Here is an 18,850-nt window from a genome sequence, read left to right on the forward strand (position 1 = left end):
TGGGTTCCTCTGTTCGCGTTCTAATTGGCCTTGCTCCTGAAAAACTCCAACCAATGACCTCTCCTTGTCTGTCTCCCTCCTCCGATCCTGGACACCCATTGGCTCCGACGACTTAATACCTGTTAGCTCGTCTGGGTCTCTAGCAAATACTTCCTTCCCGAGTTAGATGCCCAGGCTGAGAAATTGGTTCCGAACCCAAAGGAACCCAGGGCTAGGCGACGCCAGATCACGTGACCAGCGGTCCCCATGACGTGCGGACTGAGGGGCGTCACTGTGACGTTCGGGCGACCTGCTAAGTGGTCGGGCTACCTCCGTCACCTGTGTAGTCGCGGAGCTGTCATGGACCTGGGACCGATGCGCAAGAGTTACCGCGGGGACCGAGAGGTGCCGCCGCGCTGCTCGGGCAGGGCCTCCCCCAGGGGCGGGAGAAGGGGGCCGCGGAGTCATCTACCGAGAGGAGGGTTTGGAGGAGCCCCGAGTGGGGCAAGGGCGAGGGGTCACCCTGATGGGAGAAGCGGGATTCAGAGACGACCACCGGGGAGGGACTCAGGGGAGACGTGAATGAAGGTGGGTTCAGGAGGAAGTTCACCCTAGTTGTTAAGAGCTCAAACTCTGAAGCCCATCAGGGTTGGAATTCAGCCATTTACTGGATGTACATATCACTTTGGGCAATGCACTCATCCTCTCTGGGACTCAGATTTCCTCACCCGTAAAGTGATAGTACTTACCTCACAAGGATACTGTGGACTTCGATGTGCGTACAACAGCCCTGTAAGGGTGATAAGTGTTACAACAGTGATGAAACACCTTATAAGTTAAATAAGGAGGAGGGAGAAGTTCTCAGCATTTCCCTCAGCACCTTCTGCTTACCTCCTTGACCTTCTCAAGATTGGGAACAAAAGAATTGCTTTGGAACCAGGGATCCGGAGTTATGGTTACTACATCTGGTTGCATGAGAGCATTTCTAGAAATGCTTGTTAAATATGCAGTATTTTATTAAATCTCAGACTTACTTGCATGAGAATTCATTGTGTGTTTGGGGGTGGGGGTGGATAATGCAGGAATCTATCCTTTTTAAGGCTCCCCAGGTAATTCTGATATGCAGAGAGTTTTGACATCCTGAGACCCTGATTCATTCCTTACTAGTTGTGGGACCCAGCAAGTCTTTTAGACTTTGTATGTGTTTTCTCATCTGTAAGATAGGGCATAGAACTTAACTTCCCTGGGTATTGTTTTTTGTTGTGAGGACTAAAGGAGCTGCCAGTAGTGGCACCCTGTAATCCCAGCAACTCAGGAGGCTAAGGCAAGAGAATAGCAAATTTGAGGCCAGACTGGGCAACTTAGTGAGACCCTGTCTTAAAATAAGAAATAAAAACAAGGGGTTTGGTGTTGTTGCTCAGTGGTAGAGCACCATTGGGTTCAATCCCCAATACTACAGAAAAAGAATAGTGCTTTGTTCAGTACCAGGTACATAGTAAGCACTATATGTGTCTATTAAATGGAATAAAACTCACTTCCCAGGCATTTGAAGAAACTCATCTGACCTCTCTGGACCCCATGAAGCAGTTTGCTTCCTGGTTTGAGGAGGCCGTTCAGTGTCCTGACATCGGGGAAGCCAATGCCATGTGTCTGGCTACCTGCACCAGGTGGGCATATCCTGGGCCCCAAGGGGATGGGTACAGATGAAACTGGAAACTTAGAAAGCTCGCAACTCAATAAAAGCCAACTTTATGGTTCCGCCTTTGTTATAAAATGTTGTATGACATAGGCAAGTCACTTATCCTCTCTGGGCCTCAGTAAACCAAACCTTACTGGTAAACCAAAAACCAGGTCACTAACTTCCCTTCCAGTGATTAGGGAGTGCCTTGTGTATCTCTGCCCTTGATTTTCCCATACACAACCCTTTGCCTCTCTCCCTATCTGCCCAAGCCCCATCTGTTCTTCAAGATGGGATCACTCTATGAAGCTCTGTCCCTGTCATGAAACCTAGCACAGGACTTAGTTCTATCATTCATTTTTGACAATGGATCATATACCCTTTGACACATCTCATATTAACTTCTTATTTAACTTATCTTTTACCCCCTCACTGAAGCGCAGGGCTTAAAGGAAGGACTCTTACTCTATTCCCTAGGTATGCTTCAGAGCTCTGTGCAGAGCACCTGATTAATAACTCCTTCTATGATCCCTAGGTACTGGCTGGTGGCATTATTGTTGATCCCTGTTCCTAGGGCCTTATTTTGCTAGGGCTGTCATAACAAAGTACTAGATCTGTGTGACTGAAACAACAAATGTTTATTTTTCACTGTTCTGGGTGCTAAAAGTCCAAAATCAAGGTGCTTTCAGGCTTGGTTTCTGGTAAGACTGGTCTGTGTGGCTTGTAGATAGCTGCCTTTTCACTGTGTCCTCACGCGGCCTTTCCTTCGCCTATGCAGTGGGAGGGCTCCGTTGTGTCTCTCTCCTCTTACAAGGATGACAGTCCTATTGGATCAGGGCCCCCTCCCTATGACCTCAATTAACATTAATGACCTCCCTAAAGGTCTGTCTCCAAATACAGTCACTTGGGAGGTTAGAGCTTCAACATATGGCTTTATAGACAGTCAGTCTATGACAGGGCCCCAGGCAGTAGTGTCATATTTGTACCCCCAGGACAAATCCCTAGGGGCACATGGGAGTGGGTTGCCTGAGAGCCAAATAAGCAGGCATAACAGAGCGGATGCTCAGACATCTTGTGGGAAGGAGGATCAAAGCAAGTGAAATGGGTTCTCACCATAGCACTCTGCTGTGTGCCCCTAGAGACGGAAAACCCTCTGCCCGCATGTTGCTGCTGAAGGGCTTTGGCAAGGATGGCTTCCGCTTCTTCACTAACTACGAGAGTCGAAAAGGAAAAGAGCTGGTGAGGGTCCAGGGTCAATCCTCCCAGGGCCTCCAGCCCCAGCCTCCACCCTTGTCTGCATGGGCTTCTCATGCTTCCCACCCACAACCAGTCCTCCCAAGCTCAGGCTTCTTCCCGCCTGAAGATTTCGCACTTGTGGTCTCTTTCTGGAGAATGAACAAACCATCCCTACTGCTGTCACCTGACAGATACCTAATCATTGCTGTTCCTTTAGGTCTCAGCCCAAGCATTGCCTCCTCAGGGGAACCTTCCTGACTCCTATGCTGAGTCAGCCCCGAAGCTGTTGGCTGTCATTTTAACCTGCAACTTTCCTTTCTGCCATTTTTGTCTAGTTTGTGACTGTATGTTTATTTGTGTAATTATTTGATTAATATTTGTCTCCTGTGCTAAGCAGTAAACTCTATGGGCATAAAGGCTGCATCCTTTTTTTTTTTTTTTAACTTTTTAATTGATGCATTATAGTCATACATAATAATGGAGAGGCTGCATTTATTTTATCTCTTTTACCTGCAGTCCCTCTCCTGGTGTTGGACACAAAATTGGCATTCTGTGTGCACTCAATGAATGAGTCCAAAATGAGTAACCCTGCCCAAGTCCATGCCAGCCACACATGCATTTCTCACAAATCTATGAGTGACAGAAATAGCCAAGACTCATTTTTTTCATTGTTACTTTTGGGGTTGTTTTGTTTTTACTTTTCTTTTGTTTGGTACCAGGGATTAAACTCAGGGGCGCTTAGCCCCTAAATTATAACCCCCAGCCCTTTTTGAAAAATTTATTCTGAGACAGGGTCTCACTAAGTTGCTTAGTGCCTTGCTAAGTTACTGATTCTGGCCTTGAATTTGTAATCCTCGTGTCTCAGCCTCCCCAAGTTGCAGGCGTGTGCCACTTCTTCCAGCCCAAACCTCATTTTGGAGTCAGATTGGCTTAAATCAAGCTGTTCCACTTACTATGACAAACTCTTTGAGCCTGTCTCCATATCTGTGACAGTAGGCCTACCTTTGAAGGTTTAAATGAGGTATAACTTTGAATGCATCTGCTGAGGGCCTGCATGCTGCGTGTCTCCTGCCTTCCCCCTGCATGTCAGAAGTATCTTCTCCCTGTCCTGATGGTTATCCATGAATTCTCTTTCATTTCCAGGACTCTAATCCATTTGCTTCCCTGGTCTTCTATTGGGAGCCCCTTAACCGCCAGGTGAGTGAGTGTTCCTGGGACACCCTGGTGTGAACTGAGTTCATGGGAACAAATTTATGGATGAGCCTAGAGCAGGTCCCCCAACTGGATGCACGTCTTGCCTGTGCTTGGGCACAATGCTCAGCCAGCTGCTCTGTTTGGGGCAGGAGAGGAGAGGCAGCTGATAGAATACCACCAGGGCCTGTGCTGGTAGGAAGGGCCAGTGGCACCGAAAGCACCCCAGCCAGGGTTGTTCTTGAGCAGGTACGTGTGGAGGGCTCTGTGAAGAAGCTGCCTGAGGAGGAGGCCAAGCGCTACTTCCACTCCCGCCCTAAGAGCAGCCAGATTGGTGCTGTGGTCAGCCACCAGAGTTCGGTGATCCCTGATCGGGAGGTGAGTGGAGTTCCTGTGTGGTCCTCCAGGTGGTGAGGGACCTGGGCTCATCCCTAGAGGTCATCCCCAGGAGATTCCAGAGTCCTCTGACTCTGGCAAAGAAAAAAGGATGCTCTCCCTAGGGAAGAGAGGGCTGGCCAGGAACAGATTTCCTTTGTTTGGCCTTCCTGTTGACTATGCTCCTGTCTGCCTAGTTCATCTGGGTGTCCCCAGCACCTACCCCAGAGCACAAAATCAGTAAGTCCTTAAATGAATCATTGTTGGGCCTGGCTCTTTCTCCATTTCCTTCTTCTGAACAGTATTTGAGAAAAAAAAATGAGGAACTGGAGCAGCTCTATCGGGAACAAGAGGTGCCCAAGCCCAAATACTGGTGAGTAATGCCTGGTCGTCCTCCAGAAGTGGACACCAGGACCCCTGTCTGTGGAATTATAGACATGCTTCTCCCAGCAACCCTCATGGGATGCCAGAGGGCTTGGGGTGAGGGGTGAGGGTAGGAGAGTAAACCTTTACTTCTCCTTGTAGGGGCGGCTACATCCTGTGCCCGCAGGTGATAGAGTTCTGGCAAGGTCAAACCAACCGGCTGCACGACCGGATTGTCTTTCGGCGGGACGTCCCTCCACAAGACTCCCCTTTGGGGCCCATGACTCATCATGGGGAGGAAGGCTGGCTCTATGAGAGACTTGCACCTTGACCAGTCTCCTGGCTAGAGTGGAGCAGGGAGGTGCTTAAGAGAGGGTGTGGGATTGGAGGCCAGGCCCTTTTTCTACACTCAGTCCATTTCCCTTCCCACCCTTTATATCCGTGGCTCTCCAGATCTCCTTCTCTGACTTCTCCGTACTCAATCGGGCCTCAATTAGCTGCTGGAGTGGAGTGTAACTGAGCCATAGAGAATCACACATGCGAGAGAATCCTGTAATCATTTCTTCTTCTTCTTTTTTTTTTTTTTTTTTTTTTTAACTTTGCAGCAGATTTTTTGGAATGGCTCCCCCTAACGGTGGTGGCTGGTGTGACTCCCTTTCTGGCAACAGGGTGCCCAACCTCAATCTATTACCATGTAAATTATATTGCCCCAAACTGATTGGTCCCAGTGCAGGTACCTGAGCCAATCTAGCCAATCAGATATTCTTGTTAATAATTTGAAATTTGAAATGGAGAGAACCAGAGCCTTGGAAGTCACTGTAGCTAAGTCATTAATAGCAACCAAGAAACAGCCTATGGCTGCTGTCGTTGCAATTCCTGCACTGCCCCCAACCCCTCCTTGTCATGCCTCTGCTGTGTGATTCCTCCTTCTGTGTCAAAACACCCTACTATCTGTATAAATTCTCTTTCTTTTGTCTTCTTTCCCCCCCTCAGCTTAAACTAGCTAGAATTAATTTACAAGTAAAAGAACATTAATTTATGATAGATTATTTTTATAACATTTACCTCCCACTGATTGCTACCTTCCGTTATTTGAAGCATACCAATATGCATAAGATTAAATTTATTCTTCATAGTTCCTAGGGACCCATAGGTAGAAGTTTCAGATAAGTAAGTTTCATCTCCACGTGAGGAGAAATTGGAGTGCGCCTCTGTTAGGTAGTGAGTATTGTGTCATTAGAAGTATTGGATCCTAGCCCATCAGAAATTTTGAAGAGGGGTTCATGTGCTGTTTGTTACTTACAAGCCAGGAAGATTTTTAAAAAATTTTACTGTCCACGTTCATTTATGGAAACTTAGTGTGTGCATGCATGTGCACATGTATGTATGTGCACATAAATTTATTTTCCAAATATAAAATTACTATAGAGATTTTCTGTTCAGACTATCCACACACTCCCTTCCCTTACTCCTCACCTCTACTGAAGATAATTCCTAGGTCATTGGTTTTCTCCTACATTGGAATTACCCAGGGAGGTTTAGAAATCCTGATTCCCCAGGTCCCATCCTCAGAGAGGATTTAACTGATCTGAGTGCAGCCTGGGCATTGGGGAACTTCAACATCCCTCAGGGAAATCTGTGCAGCCAAGAGTGAGACCTTCTAGTTTTAAATCCTTGCCATTCACCAAGGCTGGTCTGTAGACCAGCAGCATTAGCATCACTTGGGAGTCTGTTAAGAGATACAGACCCTCAGACCCACCCAAGACCCACTGCATCCAGTGCTGCATTTTTATAAGCCTCTCTGTGATTACAGGCACTGGTCTCAACCTCTAAATCAAGGCCTCCCACCTTCATAGTTGGTAAGCCTTTCATAACCCTCGTCTGTTTTCTGCGCTAAACTGCATTTGCTTCCCATGAGCACAGGCCTGCTGATCAAGGACATGCCCAAGTGGCCTGTTGGCCACAGGGAGGAACCAGGCTGGTAAACATTTGCTGTGATGGAGCCAAAATTATTTGCACTGGTTGGTCTTGAACTTGCTGCTCTGTAAACTGCACTTCCTTTAACTGTGTGGGTGTGGGCTTCAGTCTCTGTTGTTGGCAGGGGTCCTCCAAGGACAGCCCTCTTCTGTGTTGATCCCTGCTAAAGCCTGAATGAAGGAAGGCACATTAACCCTGTGGCCACCTACAGGGTGACCTTACCTACCTGGTCCTTTTGTCGTGCCATGGACTGCAACTTTTATGAGCACGTGTGTGTGTGTGTGTGTGTGTGTGTGTGTGTGTGTGTGTGTGTGTGTGGAGTACTGCACCCCACCTGTGTTTGGGGGAGCTGTGTCACCTCCCAGCCTCGAGCCTGGTCTGGGCTGTTCCTTTTCAGTTCTCTGTCCATCAGTCGCCGTGCCAAGTGTGTAATAAAAGCCTGTCAACCACGTGTGGTATTAATGTTTAACTTGGCTGGATCTCCACCCCTCAGTCTTCCACCTGCCTCAGAAAGGAAGGGAGCTGGGGAATTTACGTGACTGTTATCCTGTTTCTCACCTTGCAGGTCGGGCGTCCAGCAGGGGGAGCTCGCCACCCAGGGTCGGCTCCTTCTGGGCAGTGGAGGGCAGTTCCAGCCAGCCTGGCCTGCTTCCCCCTTCCTCCACTTGGGTTGTGTCCCAGTGAAACTGTGGTCGATAACGCGTAGCCTCTCCCGGCTCCTGCACATATTTGCACTCTCAGTTCCTCCTCCTCTAGTCTCCTGAAAACTTTCAGCTGCCTGGCCCAGACTTCCTAAGTGTCCACATCTTACCCCAGCCAGCCTTTCCAACTTCTTGGTATATGTGTGGAGTTTCCCTGGAAGATTCCTGTGAAGATCACGTGGGGGTTGTGAACAAGGTCAGCATACAAAGGACAGGGAGCTTACAGACCCTTTTACTTAAGAGGGGTCACAATGATACTGGAGTAGATGGCAATGCAGTACCAGTAATAGGCAGAACCATGCGCCAGGCCCTGTTGTCATCTCCCAGTTGGGTTGACGTTGGAGGCCCTACAGTATGGGGTCTAGGGCACACCCGGCCTGGGGGCTGGTTGGCTCTTTCCTATCGGTTCCAGAGTCTGTACAGCCCCCTGAAGTGGCCCTCACCTCCTAGGATTCCAAGGCCCAGACATTGTGCATTTTCCTCCCCACTCCCTTTCTGCAGAAGGTCACTGACAATGCTTCTTCCTTTGTTCTGAGCCTCATTTTTTTCAGTCCCCCCAGAAGATGCAAATCAACAGTGGAAGGCTCCATAGGGGCAGTGGTTATGGGCGCAGACCAACTGGACTAACCCAGCTCTGCCTGTGTGAGTGCCTGACCCAGGGCAAGTGATTTCACCTGAGCCTCAGCTAACTCATCTGGAAAATGGGGATAATAGCACCCATCTCCGTGATGAGCTGATTAAATGAGGAGCCTTGTGGGATGCTTGTGCCCTGCTGCCTGTTACAAGTGCTCTATAAATGGTAATTATTAACAGGAGGCAGGACTATGATTTTGGGGAAGGCCTGAGCTCCTCCATGGGAGACTGTTCGGATTGAGAAATCGGTGAGAAGACTAGAAAGTTTAGTGGGAAGCAGGAGGAGAGGAGTCCTTAGTGAAGGCAGCACCCCTGAACCCACCTTCCATCCCTCCAACTCCTGGTCTCCTCACTCATCATCTGAGTTCCCCCTGGCCTGGGTGGGAGTCTTCCTCTTCCATCAAGAGTACCATTTTTATGTGGTCAGGGGAGGCACCTAACAAAGGCCCCTTTTACATTTCTGTTTGTTTTGGCAATAAATTTGTCCAGCAGCAGTTCTCTGGGGTGGGGTGGCCCAGCGCCTGCAAGGAGCTGATCTGGAAGGTGCAGGGCCACATAGTTCAGTGGCCACCCCGGACTCTCCTTGTTTCTCACCATGAGTTCCCGAGATTTGGCCAATTTTATTCCAGTTCCCAGGTCTTGTGGCTTTAAAAAGAGCCTGCCCTAAACATTATAGGAAGACAGCTCTTGCCTCATTCTTAAACTGAAGCTGTAGGCATGATGTAATTTCTTTATTATTCTGTAATAAAGAAAGGAGGCAAACCAGTATTTAACTGAGCACCTACTATGGAACTCCTTATGGGCCATTTCATATGGACCATGCCCTAGGAAATAGGTGCTACAACAGCCCCTTTCACAGAAGAGGGAACTGAGGCTCAGAGTAATCTTTGAGAAAATGTTCTCAAGGTCACCCAACTACTAAGTAGGGGAACGAGCATTTGAATCCTGATCCCAAACCAAACCACACACAGAGACTTTAAGATCAGTCACTAAAAAATTTTGCCCCACTTTTCTGGCCTCTCTGTTGCCCAGAAGGAACTAACCACTGAGGTGTGTGTGACTAGCTCCTTCCTCTGTCTCCCGCCATACTAAAACTAGCTTGATGGTGAAATTAGTGACCGAAGAAGTCCTGTATTCTCACACACCTGGGGATATTTTCTGAAGCTCAAAGAAACAGTCTGAGCACATGAAAAACAGACATCTCCATAAATGCAAGCTAAGAGCAGAAATAGATTCTCCGCTTTTGCAGAATTGTTTATCACAAAGAGAAACCTACAATTACTTTTTAAACAAAATGCAAAGCTCCATGATTCATGTCTTAAATACTACAGGAGGAGGAGAGGAGAAAACTGGCTCCTTTTAGTTCCTACCAGGGCTTTCCCACCCACATCACCAGTTTGACTCCTTGAGCTGGCGACGTTGCCCTTTGAGGGTCTGTGCATCGGTGGCCAAGGCAGGAACCTGGGGGATCACTGGTCTGGCCTTCTGCAGCTCTCCCAGGGAGGGACCGGGTCCTCTGCTCCTCCACACCTGGGGCAAAGTTCCAGGAAGTTTACCGCTTGTGTTAAGAGGTGAGCTCAAGTTCAACATCTCTGCCTCTGGTACCAAGGAAACCATCCCTTCCCCCAATCACATGGACGTGGCTTCTGGAAAATGTGCTCTTCGAGGATTGGTCCAGGGAACAGTTCCAAGTAGAGAAAGTAGAAGGAGCTGCAATTCAAACTGACCCTTGCCCCTGTGTTCACAGGGCAGGTGGAATGAGGCTGCCGCTCCTCTTTACGCCCTACCATCCTCGCCTCCCTCCAGGCCTTGCTGTGGCTCCTAGGAAGCCTGTGCTTCCAGGGTGGGAGTCTTCCTCTTCCATCAAGAGTACCATTTTTATGTGGTCAGGGGAGGAGGAGATGCCTTACACAAAGCTGGGGCACAGAAACACAAACTTAAAACCCAGACATTTCCTGCCAGCAGGCATCAAACTGCCCCTATGGCTTCAGCTATGACCAGAGGCCAGCGTGGCAAGCTCCTGTCTCAGATTCGGCTGATGTCAGGGAGCAGGGAGATGCTAGCAGCTTCCTCGGCCCCCTTCACTGTCCTTTGTCCTCTCGGTCATCAAAGAGGCTGGGATTCTCCGCCAGCATGGCCCGGACTTTTTTCTTCTCCTTGAAGCGACCCGAATTGGAGACTTTGACGTGCTTGCCCTTTGTGTTCTTATCCACAATCTTCTCCAGGCGGGTGTTAAAGTTGCTGTTGGGGCCTCCAGCGTCAGGCCGCGGGGTCTCCGTGCCTCCCTCTGTTTGGGCATAGGTGTCAGGGATCTCGTACAGCACCTTGGGCGTGGATTTCTTTTTCCGGAGGAAAGTCAACTTCCACCAACCAACTTCGCTCATGACGTTCCCTGAGTTGAGGGGAGGCTTCCTGCTGGAGCAGGGAAAGGGACAAAGTCAGTGGGCAAATCCGGTGGGTGCCTTGGATCAGCCCTCTCCAGGCTCTTTAGTAATCACTGGCTTTTTTTGGGGGGGGTGGGGGAGGATACCAGGGATTGAACTCAGGGGCACTCAACCGCGGAGCCACATGCCCAGCCCTTTTTTGTATTTTATTTCGAGGCAGGGCCTCACCATTGCGGAGTCTGGCTTTGAACTCCTGCCTGCCTCCTGCCCGGGATTACAGGCATAGACCATGACATCCAGCAATCGTTGGCTATTTTTTTTTTTTTTTAATTACTTTTATTTATTTATTTTTATGTGGTGCTGCCGAGGATCCAACTCAGTACCTCACACATGCTAGGCAAGCACTCTGCCACTGAGTTACAGCCCCAGCCCCCTCATTGGCTATTTTAAGAGTTGAAGAAAGAATTGGAGGTAGGGCCAAAGAAACCCTGGATTCAAGTAGGTGGTGTGATATAATGCTTTGGGAAAGTGTGAAAGGAAGAAGAGTCTAGGGTAAGAGCCACCAAAGTAAACAGAGAATCCACTAAGCCAGACAGAGGGACTGTGGGACAACTACATCCCATTGTCCTACAGAGCTATAGGGAGCTTTGAGGTCATTCCTTCCAGGCCCTCAGGGCTGTAGGCGCTGGAACAGCTTGCCCAGTCACAGGGCATGCAGGACCTGGACACCAGAGCCCAACCTTCCCAAAATACCACCAGACCCTATTGCCCAGATTGGGCAGACTATGACCATGCAGACAGAAACATTCCATGCATTTTGCTTGGAATGCCTTAGAAAATTAAAGAAAATTTGTGATATTCCAAGAAATTTGACCTTCCCAGCAGTGACCAACAGGGCTGAAGGGGCTGCTGAGCTTTCATAAGGGAGAACTGAATCCCTTTGGCTTCCTGGCCCACCATGATGTGAGCAGCTTTGCTCCACCACACGCTTCCCATCATGATGTTCAGCTAAACCCTACGATCAAAGTCACAGGAACCAAAACCCCTGAAACTCCGAGCCACAATATATCTTTCCTCCTTTACAAAATAAAAGGATCATGGGAGAAAGGGAGCCTCCGCTGGGAGTGGGAAATCCTGGGCACTGTCTAGCCTGGTGACCTCTGGCAAATCACTTCTCTGGGCCTCAGTTTCCTTATCTACCCCCACCAGCCCTAGCATTTAGCTCTACTGTTAATCTCTGCACACAGAGCTAGACATGCTTTGCAAAATTAAAGGATAAGTGTGGTGATTACTAAGGAATGGTTTCCTTTCCCCACCACCCCACCATAAGGATAGATCTTCGAAGGGGAGCCCACAGAGATGTAGCCATCACAGGCTGTACCTTCCCTAAGGATACCCCAGGGAGAGGTGTGAGGGTGAAATCCAGGCTTCTCCACTCAAAAAGGTGTGCCCCGACTCGGAGCTCCCTCTCCAGAGGCTGCACCTTTCACTAATTTCCACAAAGGTGCTGCGTGAGCTAGCAGAAGTTCTGGAAGATGAAGTTGCCTGGGTGCCATTGATGTCTGGGGGGCATGTAAGACAAGAGTGGGGGACAGCAGACCAGAGGAATGAAGATAGATGAGAGAGCAGAGTGATGATAAGTAAAGGCATCTCTGGGTCTGAGAGGGTTGTGATCTGGTTCTTAGGACACCTAGGACACCAGGAAGAGAGTACAGAAGACAGGGGATACCAGAAAGCTAGATGGCCAGGTGACCCAGGTCCAAACAAATATATTACCTCCTTATAAAAGCTGATAGTCTTCGCCATGTTGTGTGTGTGTGTGTGTGTGTGTGTGTGTGTGTGTGTGTGTGTGTGTGTGGTACTGGGGATCCAACCCAGGGGTGCTCTACCATTGAGCTACATCCCAACCCTTTTTATTTTTTATTTTGAGACAGGATCTTCCTAAGTTGCCCAGACTGACCTTGAACTTGTGAACCTCCTCCTAAGCTGGGTTTATAGGCATGGGCCACCATGCTCTGCTAACTTTATTTTGTAAAAAGATCACAAAGAAATATGCCAAGTGATTATTAGTGGTTTTCTTTATATAAAAGAAATAGAGGATGCTTTCTCCCCGTTGGTTTTCTGATTTCCAGAATTTCCATTGATACGAATATTTTTAGAGGAAGAACATAACAAATTCAGGAAAAACTAAAGGAATGGCCTGGGAATGAGTTGAATGCCCTTGTTGCTTCCTTCTCCTGCTCCTGCTCCTGCTCCTGCTCCTGCTCCTCCATAGCTGTACTCTCTTCCCCTGATACACACTCAGGGAACTCCTTCCCACCCCTTTGACCAGGAAGCAAGCCCCATATTGCCCACTCTGCTCCTTCAGCTGGGCTCAAATAGCAAAAGAAGCCAAGGACAGACCTTGGGCAGCTCCCACTTAGGGCAGAATACTTCCAGGGTGCCCTCGAGAGGTGAGTATACCAAGGGACAGTCTGAGAGGTTTGCTTTGGCAGCTTGCCCCGCCTGGGCTTAGCACAACCCTGCACAGAACTTGGTGTGCCAGAATGGGCCTCTGGAAGGAGCTGTGGGAAGGACAGGGAAGGAGGAACAGGGTGCTCGCTTGCTCTGTGGGAGCCCCAGTCACTGCTTTGTGGGTACCCTGGCTCCACCATCACTCATGTGGAGCTGCGTGAGAATTGAGAATGCAGGGAAAGATGATCCAGTGCCTGAACCTCCTCTAACACGGATTTCTTAGACCTATGTAAGAAAGGGGCTTCTACCTATGCCAGTTAAAATATGCTTATTTCAACAGGTACCATATTTCAAGTTGGCATCCATCGGGCCTCACTTCTTGGTGTAAGTGATGCCACAATTCACAGGGAACTTGTCAGAAAGCCATAGAAACAGGGACAGACTTATACCCTGCCTTGGGGCCTGCCCCAATACACCAAGTCATTGGTGCGCTTGTGTCCTGTACTTGTATTCTAGTCTTCCTAGGATGCCTTCCTGCCCCTTCTGTTCAGGAGGACATCTGAGTACAAGTAAGCAGGTGTTTGTCCCTTTAGGCAAGCCTAACATATGGAAATCTGAATTTGCAAAGCAGAGAAGAGGACTATTATTTGCTTCACACAATAACCCAGTAATCTTTAAATAGCGGGCCTTAAAAGACAGAGTAAAATCTGAATTGGTTTTCAAAGGTGGTGTGATATCCAAACTTCCCAAATACTCAAAATTGCAAAGAGCAAGGTATCTCCAGACATATGACCATGCTCAATCCTGCTGGCCTTCTGGGTTTGGGAGGGTTGTGATCTGGTTCTCAGGACACCTAGGAGTGGATTGTGACAGCTCCTAGGGGGAGAGTAAAGAAACCAAGTGATACCAGAAGGCCAGCAGGAATTTTCTGGGGGTGAGGACAGGGTAGGGTCCCACACACCCAGCATTTGGTAACATGGTGAGCCTGCAGGCTGGCCACGCTGAGGGCTGAGGGCTGGGCCCTTGCCCTCAGGCGCTGCAATCCATGGATGATGGAAATCAGCCCCTGAGGATGCCAATTCCACCTCTGCTGTTTGCACAGCTTTGGGCTCACAGAACTCCTCGTGGGACAGTCTACCTTTGGTGGCCAGCACCGTGGTATTCACATGGGTGCCCCAGGACAGTCCCCACTACCCTGCCTATGTTCAATGAGCTACTCTGAAGGGCTTGCCTGGCCTCTTCTGAGTTGGGATAAGTTAACCACTGACTGGGGAGGGGGCATGATGGGGGGTGAGTCAAAATCTGTATTGAGAGACAAAACCCAGAACCCCTCCCCCACCCTCCGCAGGGCCCCTAATGGGCCCTCTGGATAGCACTACAGTAGCCTGAATAGGAAAGGTGAGGTGCACCTACCAGACTACCAGACCTAGTCCCAGCTGGGGGAGGAACAGGAGTGGGCTTGAATTTAGTAAGAGTTAATAGAGAACAGCTTCTGAGCAAGGCTTTTTCAGCAGGAGCTCTGTTGGAGGCCTGGATTGACTCCAAGTGACCAGTGGGATGAGATTGGAAGGAGACAGCGCCTGGGTTCCTCTCCCTGCTGGGCTTGCCGGCCGTGGAGGCAGCACTGGGAGCCCCGAATAGAGACTGTGCCTTGGTTTCCCCACCCACTGGCCCTCTGCCTGTACCTGTAATCCTGACTGCTCCCGGCTGAAGGCGAGACCTTCCCTAGAGAAGGAGCTGAGTGGAGGAGTTGCCCTGGGAGGGCGAGGCTGGGGGAGGAGAGGGTGCCTCCAGGGTGCCACGCAGGCCAGGCTCAGCCAGGAGAGGTGGGTAGGAGCAGCTGCAGGTGCAAGAGAAACAGGTGCAGGAGCGGGTACCTGCTCCGCTGCAGCTCCCAGAGTCAAGGTGAACCTGAAACCCGGCCCCTCCCGGCTAAGTAAACAGAAGCAGAGGCTGGCTCAGGCTGATGAATATTCATCACCCCCAGAAACCCAATCCCAGCGACCCTGTATCTACCCAGAAGCCAGGGTCCTCCTGGGACTGCTGGCCTGGAGGAGGGAATCCCAAGGGAAGTCCAGGGTGGGGAAGCATGGAAACCTCTCTCCTCAGTTTCCCCATTCTCTCGTGTCTGGTTGTACCCTCCAGCTGTGGCCAAGGTCACTCTCACCCATTTCATCTTCCAAAGAGACTCTGACCCCTCTCCAGCATGGACCACTACCTGCCCATGTCCAGGGCACCACCGGGAAAGGGTTAAAGGCTCACTTTGAACTCCCGAGTCGAAACCAGTCCCTGGTTAAACTGGTTGGCAGACCGGTTCCCAAGCTGTCTCTCCCCACCCATAGGCAAAGCTCCTCCATGGAGCTGGGTCCCAGGCTTTGCTTCCCATGTGACCTGAAGGGCCCCTCCTTGAAAGAAGGCACTGGCCCCTGGGGCCAGGCCCTCCAGGACACCACTACCTCAGACATCCACACCCATCTCCTCCTGGGTTTCAGGCCCTTGGAATCTTATGCAAAATTCCAGGTGTGGGCAGAGGGGTATTGGCTTTCCTGCATAGGATTATGCTTTTCGCAGACTCTCAAACATAACTGTGGTGGCCTCCCCACCCCAAACTAGTACTTGGTTCATCTCCCCCAAAACTTCCAGCAGTCTGTTGGAAATGCTTTATCAGGGATTGTAAAGTTGGCAAATCCTAGGGCAATCTCTCAGGAAAGGGGAGAGGTGAGGTCCCGGTGAGGCGGAGAGAGCTAAAGAAAGAAGGCAGGTGCCCACACACAGTTGGCGGCGGGGCAGAGTGTGCATGGAGAGCTCTCCTCACTGATTTGAAGCCCCACGGCATCCTACAAACCTGCCAGTCAGACAATTGGCCTTGGAAAATGTTTTGCACCCACCCTGAGGTGGCCTGTTGGCATTTGTGTTCTCTCTCTGGTGGCCTCTCTGGAGAGTGGGAAACATCTGGGGCACATCCAAGAACCCTGCAGCTTCCTGTGCCCAGGGGTGACCAGCTTAGCTGCCCAGCCTACCCCAAGTCTACCTGCTCATGGACTGCCCTTGTGTACCAGGCACAGAGTGAGGCGCTAGGAAGAGAAAAGACATAAAACTCCCCCCACCCCCGGCTCCCCCTCCAAAGTACATTTTAAATCCTAACTAGGCAAATCTTAAACCTGTCTTACCATCTCCAACTCTGCTTCTACTTGGTTCAACTTCCTATGAACTGGGGTTCCTACCCCTTTCCATCCCAAATAGCTCCCTGATCCTAGTCTTTGGATAGACAGGCCTTCAGAGGCCCATAGTGGAACCCCCTTGAGTGATTCTCTCTGATGGGACCTGGATAGCCTTCCAGCACCCCTGCCATCCATCCTTCCCAAACCTCCCTGAACACTCTGCCCTTCCTGGGCACAGATGTTGCTTAGAACGGTGAGATTAAGGGTGTCACTGTGTTTTGGGCTAGGAATTGCCTCCCCACTTACTTATGCAACCCAAGAGAAACTTGTATTCATCCCTCAAAACCTGGATTAATTATTGTATCTTCCACAGTACCAAGAAAATTCTTGTGCCCCTTGACATGATATATACCATGATTGATTACACACACACACACACACACACACACACACACACACACACACACACAGTACGATTTAGTCATGTGTTGGCCTCACTAATAGAATTTTAGCTCACAAGTATACTGGTGTACACTTGTAATCCCAGCAAATTGGGAGGCTAAGAGAGGAGGATCCCAAATCCAAGGCCAGCCTCAGCAACTTAGCAAAATCCTGTCTGAAAAAAAAAGGTGGGCAGGTGGGGGTGCTGAGGATGTGACTCAGTGGTAAGCAATCTGGGTTCAATCCCCAGTACAATTAAAAAAAAAAAAAAAGGAAAGAAAAGAAAAAAATAAAAGAGTTTAGCTTCTTAAGCCTGAAATGAGGCATCACTAATACAGACTTGACATATGGGAGGTGTTTAAGGTCAACTTGAAAACACCAGTGGGGCTGGGGTTGTGGCTCAGTGGTAGAGCACTGACTTAGCATGTGTGAGACCCTGGTTCAATCCTCAGCACCACATGAAAGTAAAATAAAGGTGTTGTGCCCGCTACAACTAAAAAAAAATATATATATATATGTGTGTGTGTGTGTGTGTGTGTATGTGTTTAAAAAAGAAAATACCAATGTAGCATTACCAATATAGTATAACAAAAAACTAATGAAACAAAAGTCTTCATTTAGCTACTTACTTTATCCTATTCTCCCTAAGAAAAAATAAAAGACTTCTTGTGGTTCCAGCTACCGCTGGCTTGCTTTTGTTACTATCTCCCTGAGGGTGATGTAAATTGGAGGATGTTATTTTGCAAGGTTCCCCGCGTCTTGTGCTAAGAACACACATTTGTCCAGAAAGGTGCCCACAGCTTCCAAGATGCCTCATTCTCTGAAAATCCAAGGAGAGCAGATGTGTGGTTTAGAAGACACTGGAAGAAGTCAAAAACTCATCCCAGCTCAGGTGTCTGGAAGAGGCCAGGAGGAGGGTGGAATGCACTTTGACTTGAGGACAGTAACCCAGGGTCAGGTTCCCATTTCCTATTGATACAGAAAAGAGCTTATCTTGGAGATGCTTCTGAAATCTAGGCCTTTCTGGTGTCTGAGACCCAGGGAGGCAAAACCTTGTTCTTTCATTCTACGGTGGAGAAAGAGCCCGAGCGAGAACTGCAGCGTCAGGCCCACCTACGGCCTGCGCTCCCTGAGCGCCACCAGGATCAGGTGCAGGCTGAGGAGGCTCCAGCCTATTCTCCTGGAAGGGACCAACCTGGCCCAACCCCTGGCATTCAGGGGTTATTCTGGGAGGAGCAGGGTAGGGAGAGGACTTAGAGATAAGGACTGGGCACTATGAATGTAACTTCTCCTCTTCAGCCTACTTTATTGTTGTCTAAAGCATACCTTCTAAAACTAGGTTCAATTGTTGAGTAGCATGTACAAATGTACAATGTGCACATTTCCAGAAGTATGTTCTTGCTGAGTGAAGCAAGTTAAATTCAAATAAGAGTGCCAGGGACCTCCGTGCCCTGTTGGGGCACAAACTGCAGGTCCACATATATCCTTTCCATTGTACTGACCTCTGCCAAGGGAGTAGTTGTGGGTTCCAGGGATATTTCTTTCCCAAATCAGAGAGGAGAGGCGAGCTGCCATTTTGTTCCCCTTCTCTGGCCAAGAGACTGGAGATCCTGCAGGGGCCCAGCCTGGTCAGGGTGACAAGAAGAACAAGGACAAAGATGAGTCTCTCGTGGCTACCCCAGGTGCACCAAGAGGCAGGGCAGGGGCAGGCCGAGCTGCATTCTATTCTGAGATGGGAAGCGTGGCTGCCACTGAGGAAGGCCTTCTTGCTTTGGTGGAAGGAGTGGGGTCTGAGCAGCCGATGTGCAGGGGGCCTGTGTGCCAGGCACTCTTCCAAATGCTCTGAATGAGTAAACTTATCCTTGAAGCCACCCCTGAAGTGGATCCTCTAAGTGGACACACCAGTTTGTACCTCCACTAACAATAGGCCTATTACTCTTTGTATTAGTTTCCTGTGCCTGCTGTAACAAATTACCCCAGACTTAATGGTGTTAAACAACAAAAACAATTCTTTAATGGAAGTCAGAAGTCTAATATTAGCTTCCCTGGGTCAAGACCAAGTTGTTGTGAGGGCCTTGGACCCACTGGAGACTTCAGGGATCTGCTGGTTGCCTGCTTTAGCTACCTGTGACAGTAGGCATGCCTAGCACATGCCCACACTGCTGTGTCTTTGTTGTCTCTGTCTTCACATCACCTTGTCCACTTCTGTGTCCAACTCAGCTCCCTCTGACTCTCCCTTATAAGTACCGCGTGCTAACTGATTGCGCAACTGGAACT

The 18,850-nt window shown here is 49.4% G+C and overlaps 2 protein-coding genes across 3 annotated transcripts; one reads left to right on the forward strand and one right to left on the reverse strand.

Annotated features, from left to right (window-relative positions):
* Nucleotides 1-129: 129 nt before the first annotated feature.
* PNPO (pyridoxamine 5'-phosphate oxidase) lies at nt 130-7,250 on the forward strand. The gene is made up of 7 exons (XM_079134756.1): nt 130-384; nt 1,522-1,646; nt 2,797-2,896; nt 4,037-4,090; nt 4,334-4,462; nt 4,762-4,832; nt 4,985-7,250. The coding sequence occupies exons 1-7, from the start codon at nt 247-249 to the stop codon at nt 5,151-5,153; spliced, it is 786 nt and encodes a 261-aa protein (XP_078990882.1). The 5' UTR covers nt 130-246; the 3' UTR covers nt 5,154-7,250.
* On the reverse strand, nt 6,149-15,041 carry PRR15L (proline rich 15 like). Of its 2 annotated transcripts, none has more exons than XM_079134757.1 (3): nt 14,657-15,041; nt 8,575-10,548; nt 6,149-8,525 (listed from the first exon to the last, which is right to left on the reverse strand). In XM_079134757.1, the coding sequence occupies exon 2, from the start codon at nt 10,515-10,517 to the stop codon at nt 10,215-10,217; it is 303 nt and encodes a 100-aa protein (XP_078990883.1). In that variant the 5' UTR covers nt 10,518-10,548; nt 14,657-15,041; the 3' UTR covers nt 6,149-8,525; nt 8,575-10,214. The 2 variants fall into 2 exon arrangements, with proteins under 2 accessions (XP_078990883.1, XP_078990884.1); XM_079134758.1 differs by having other exon boundaries at nt 8,575-10,545; nt 14,657-15,038.
* Nucleotides 15,042-18,850: the final 3,809 nt, after the last annotated feature.

This window comes from Sciurus vulgaris (assembly GCF_902686455.1).
Source record: "Sciurus vulgaris genome assembly, chromosome: 3".
In the NCBI taxonomy this organism is placed as follows: domain Eukaryota; kingdom Metazoa; phylum Chordata; class Mammalia; order Rodentia; family Sciuridae; genus Sciurus; species Sciurus vulgaris.

Coding starts and splice junctions, on each gene's coding strand:
- PNPO (XM_079134756.1), top strand. CDS start 247: ATGACGTGCGGACTGAGGGGCGTCACTGTGACGTTCGGGCGACCTGCT. Junction 4,091..4,333: donor GGGAGCCCCTTAACCGCCAG/GTGAGTGAGTGT, acceptor GTTCTTGAGCAG/GTACGTGTGGAGGGCTCTGT. Junction 4,833..4,984: donor GTGCCCAAGCCCAAATACTG/GTGAGTAATGCC, acceptor TTCTCCTTGTAG/GGGCGGCTACATCCTGTGCC.
- PRR15L (XM_079134757.1), bottom strand. CDS start 10,517: ATGAGCGAAGTTGGTTGGTGGAAGTTGACTTTCCTCCGGAAAAAGAAA.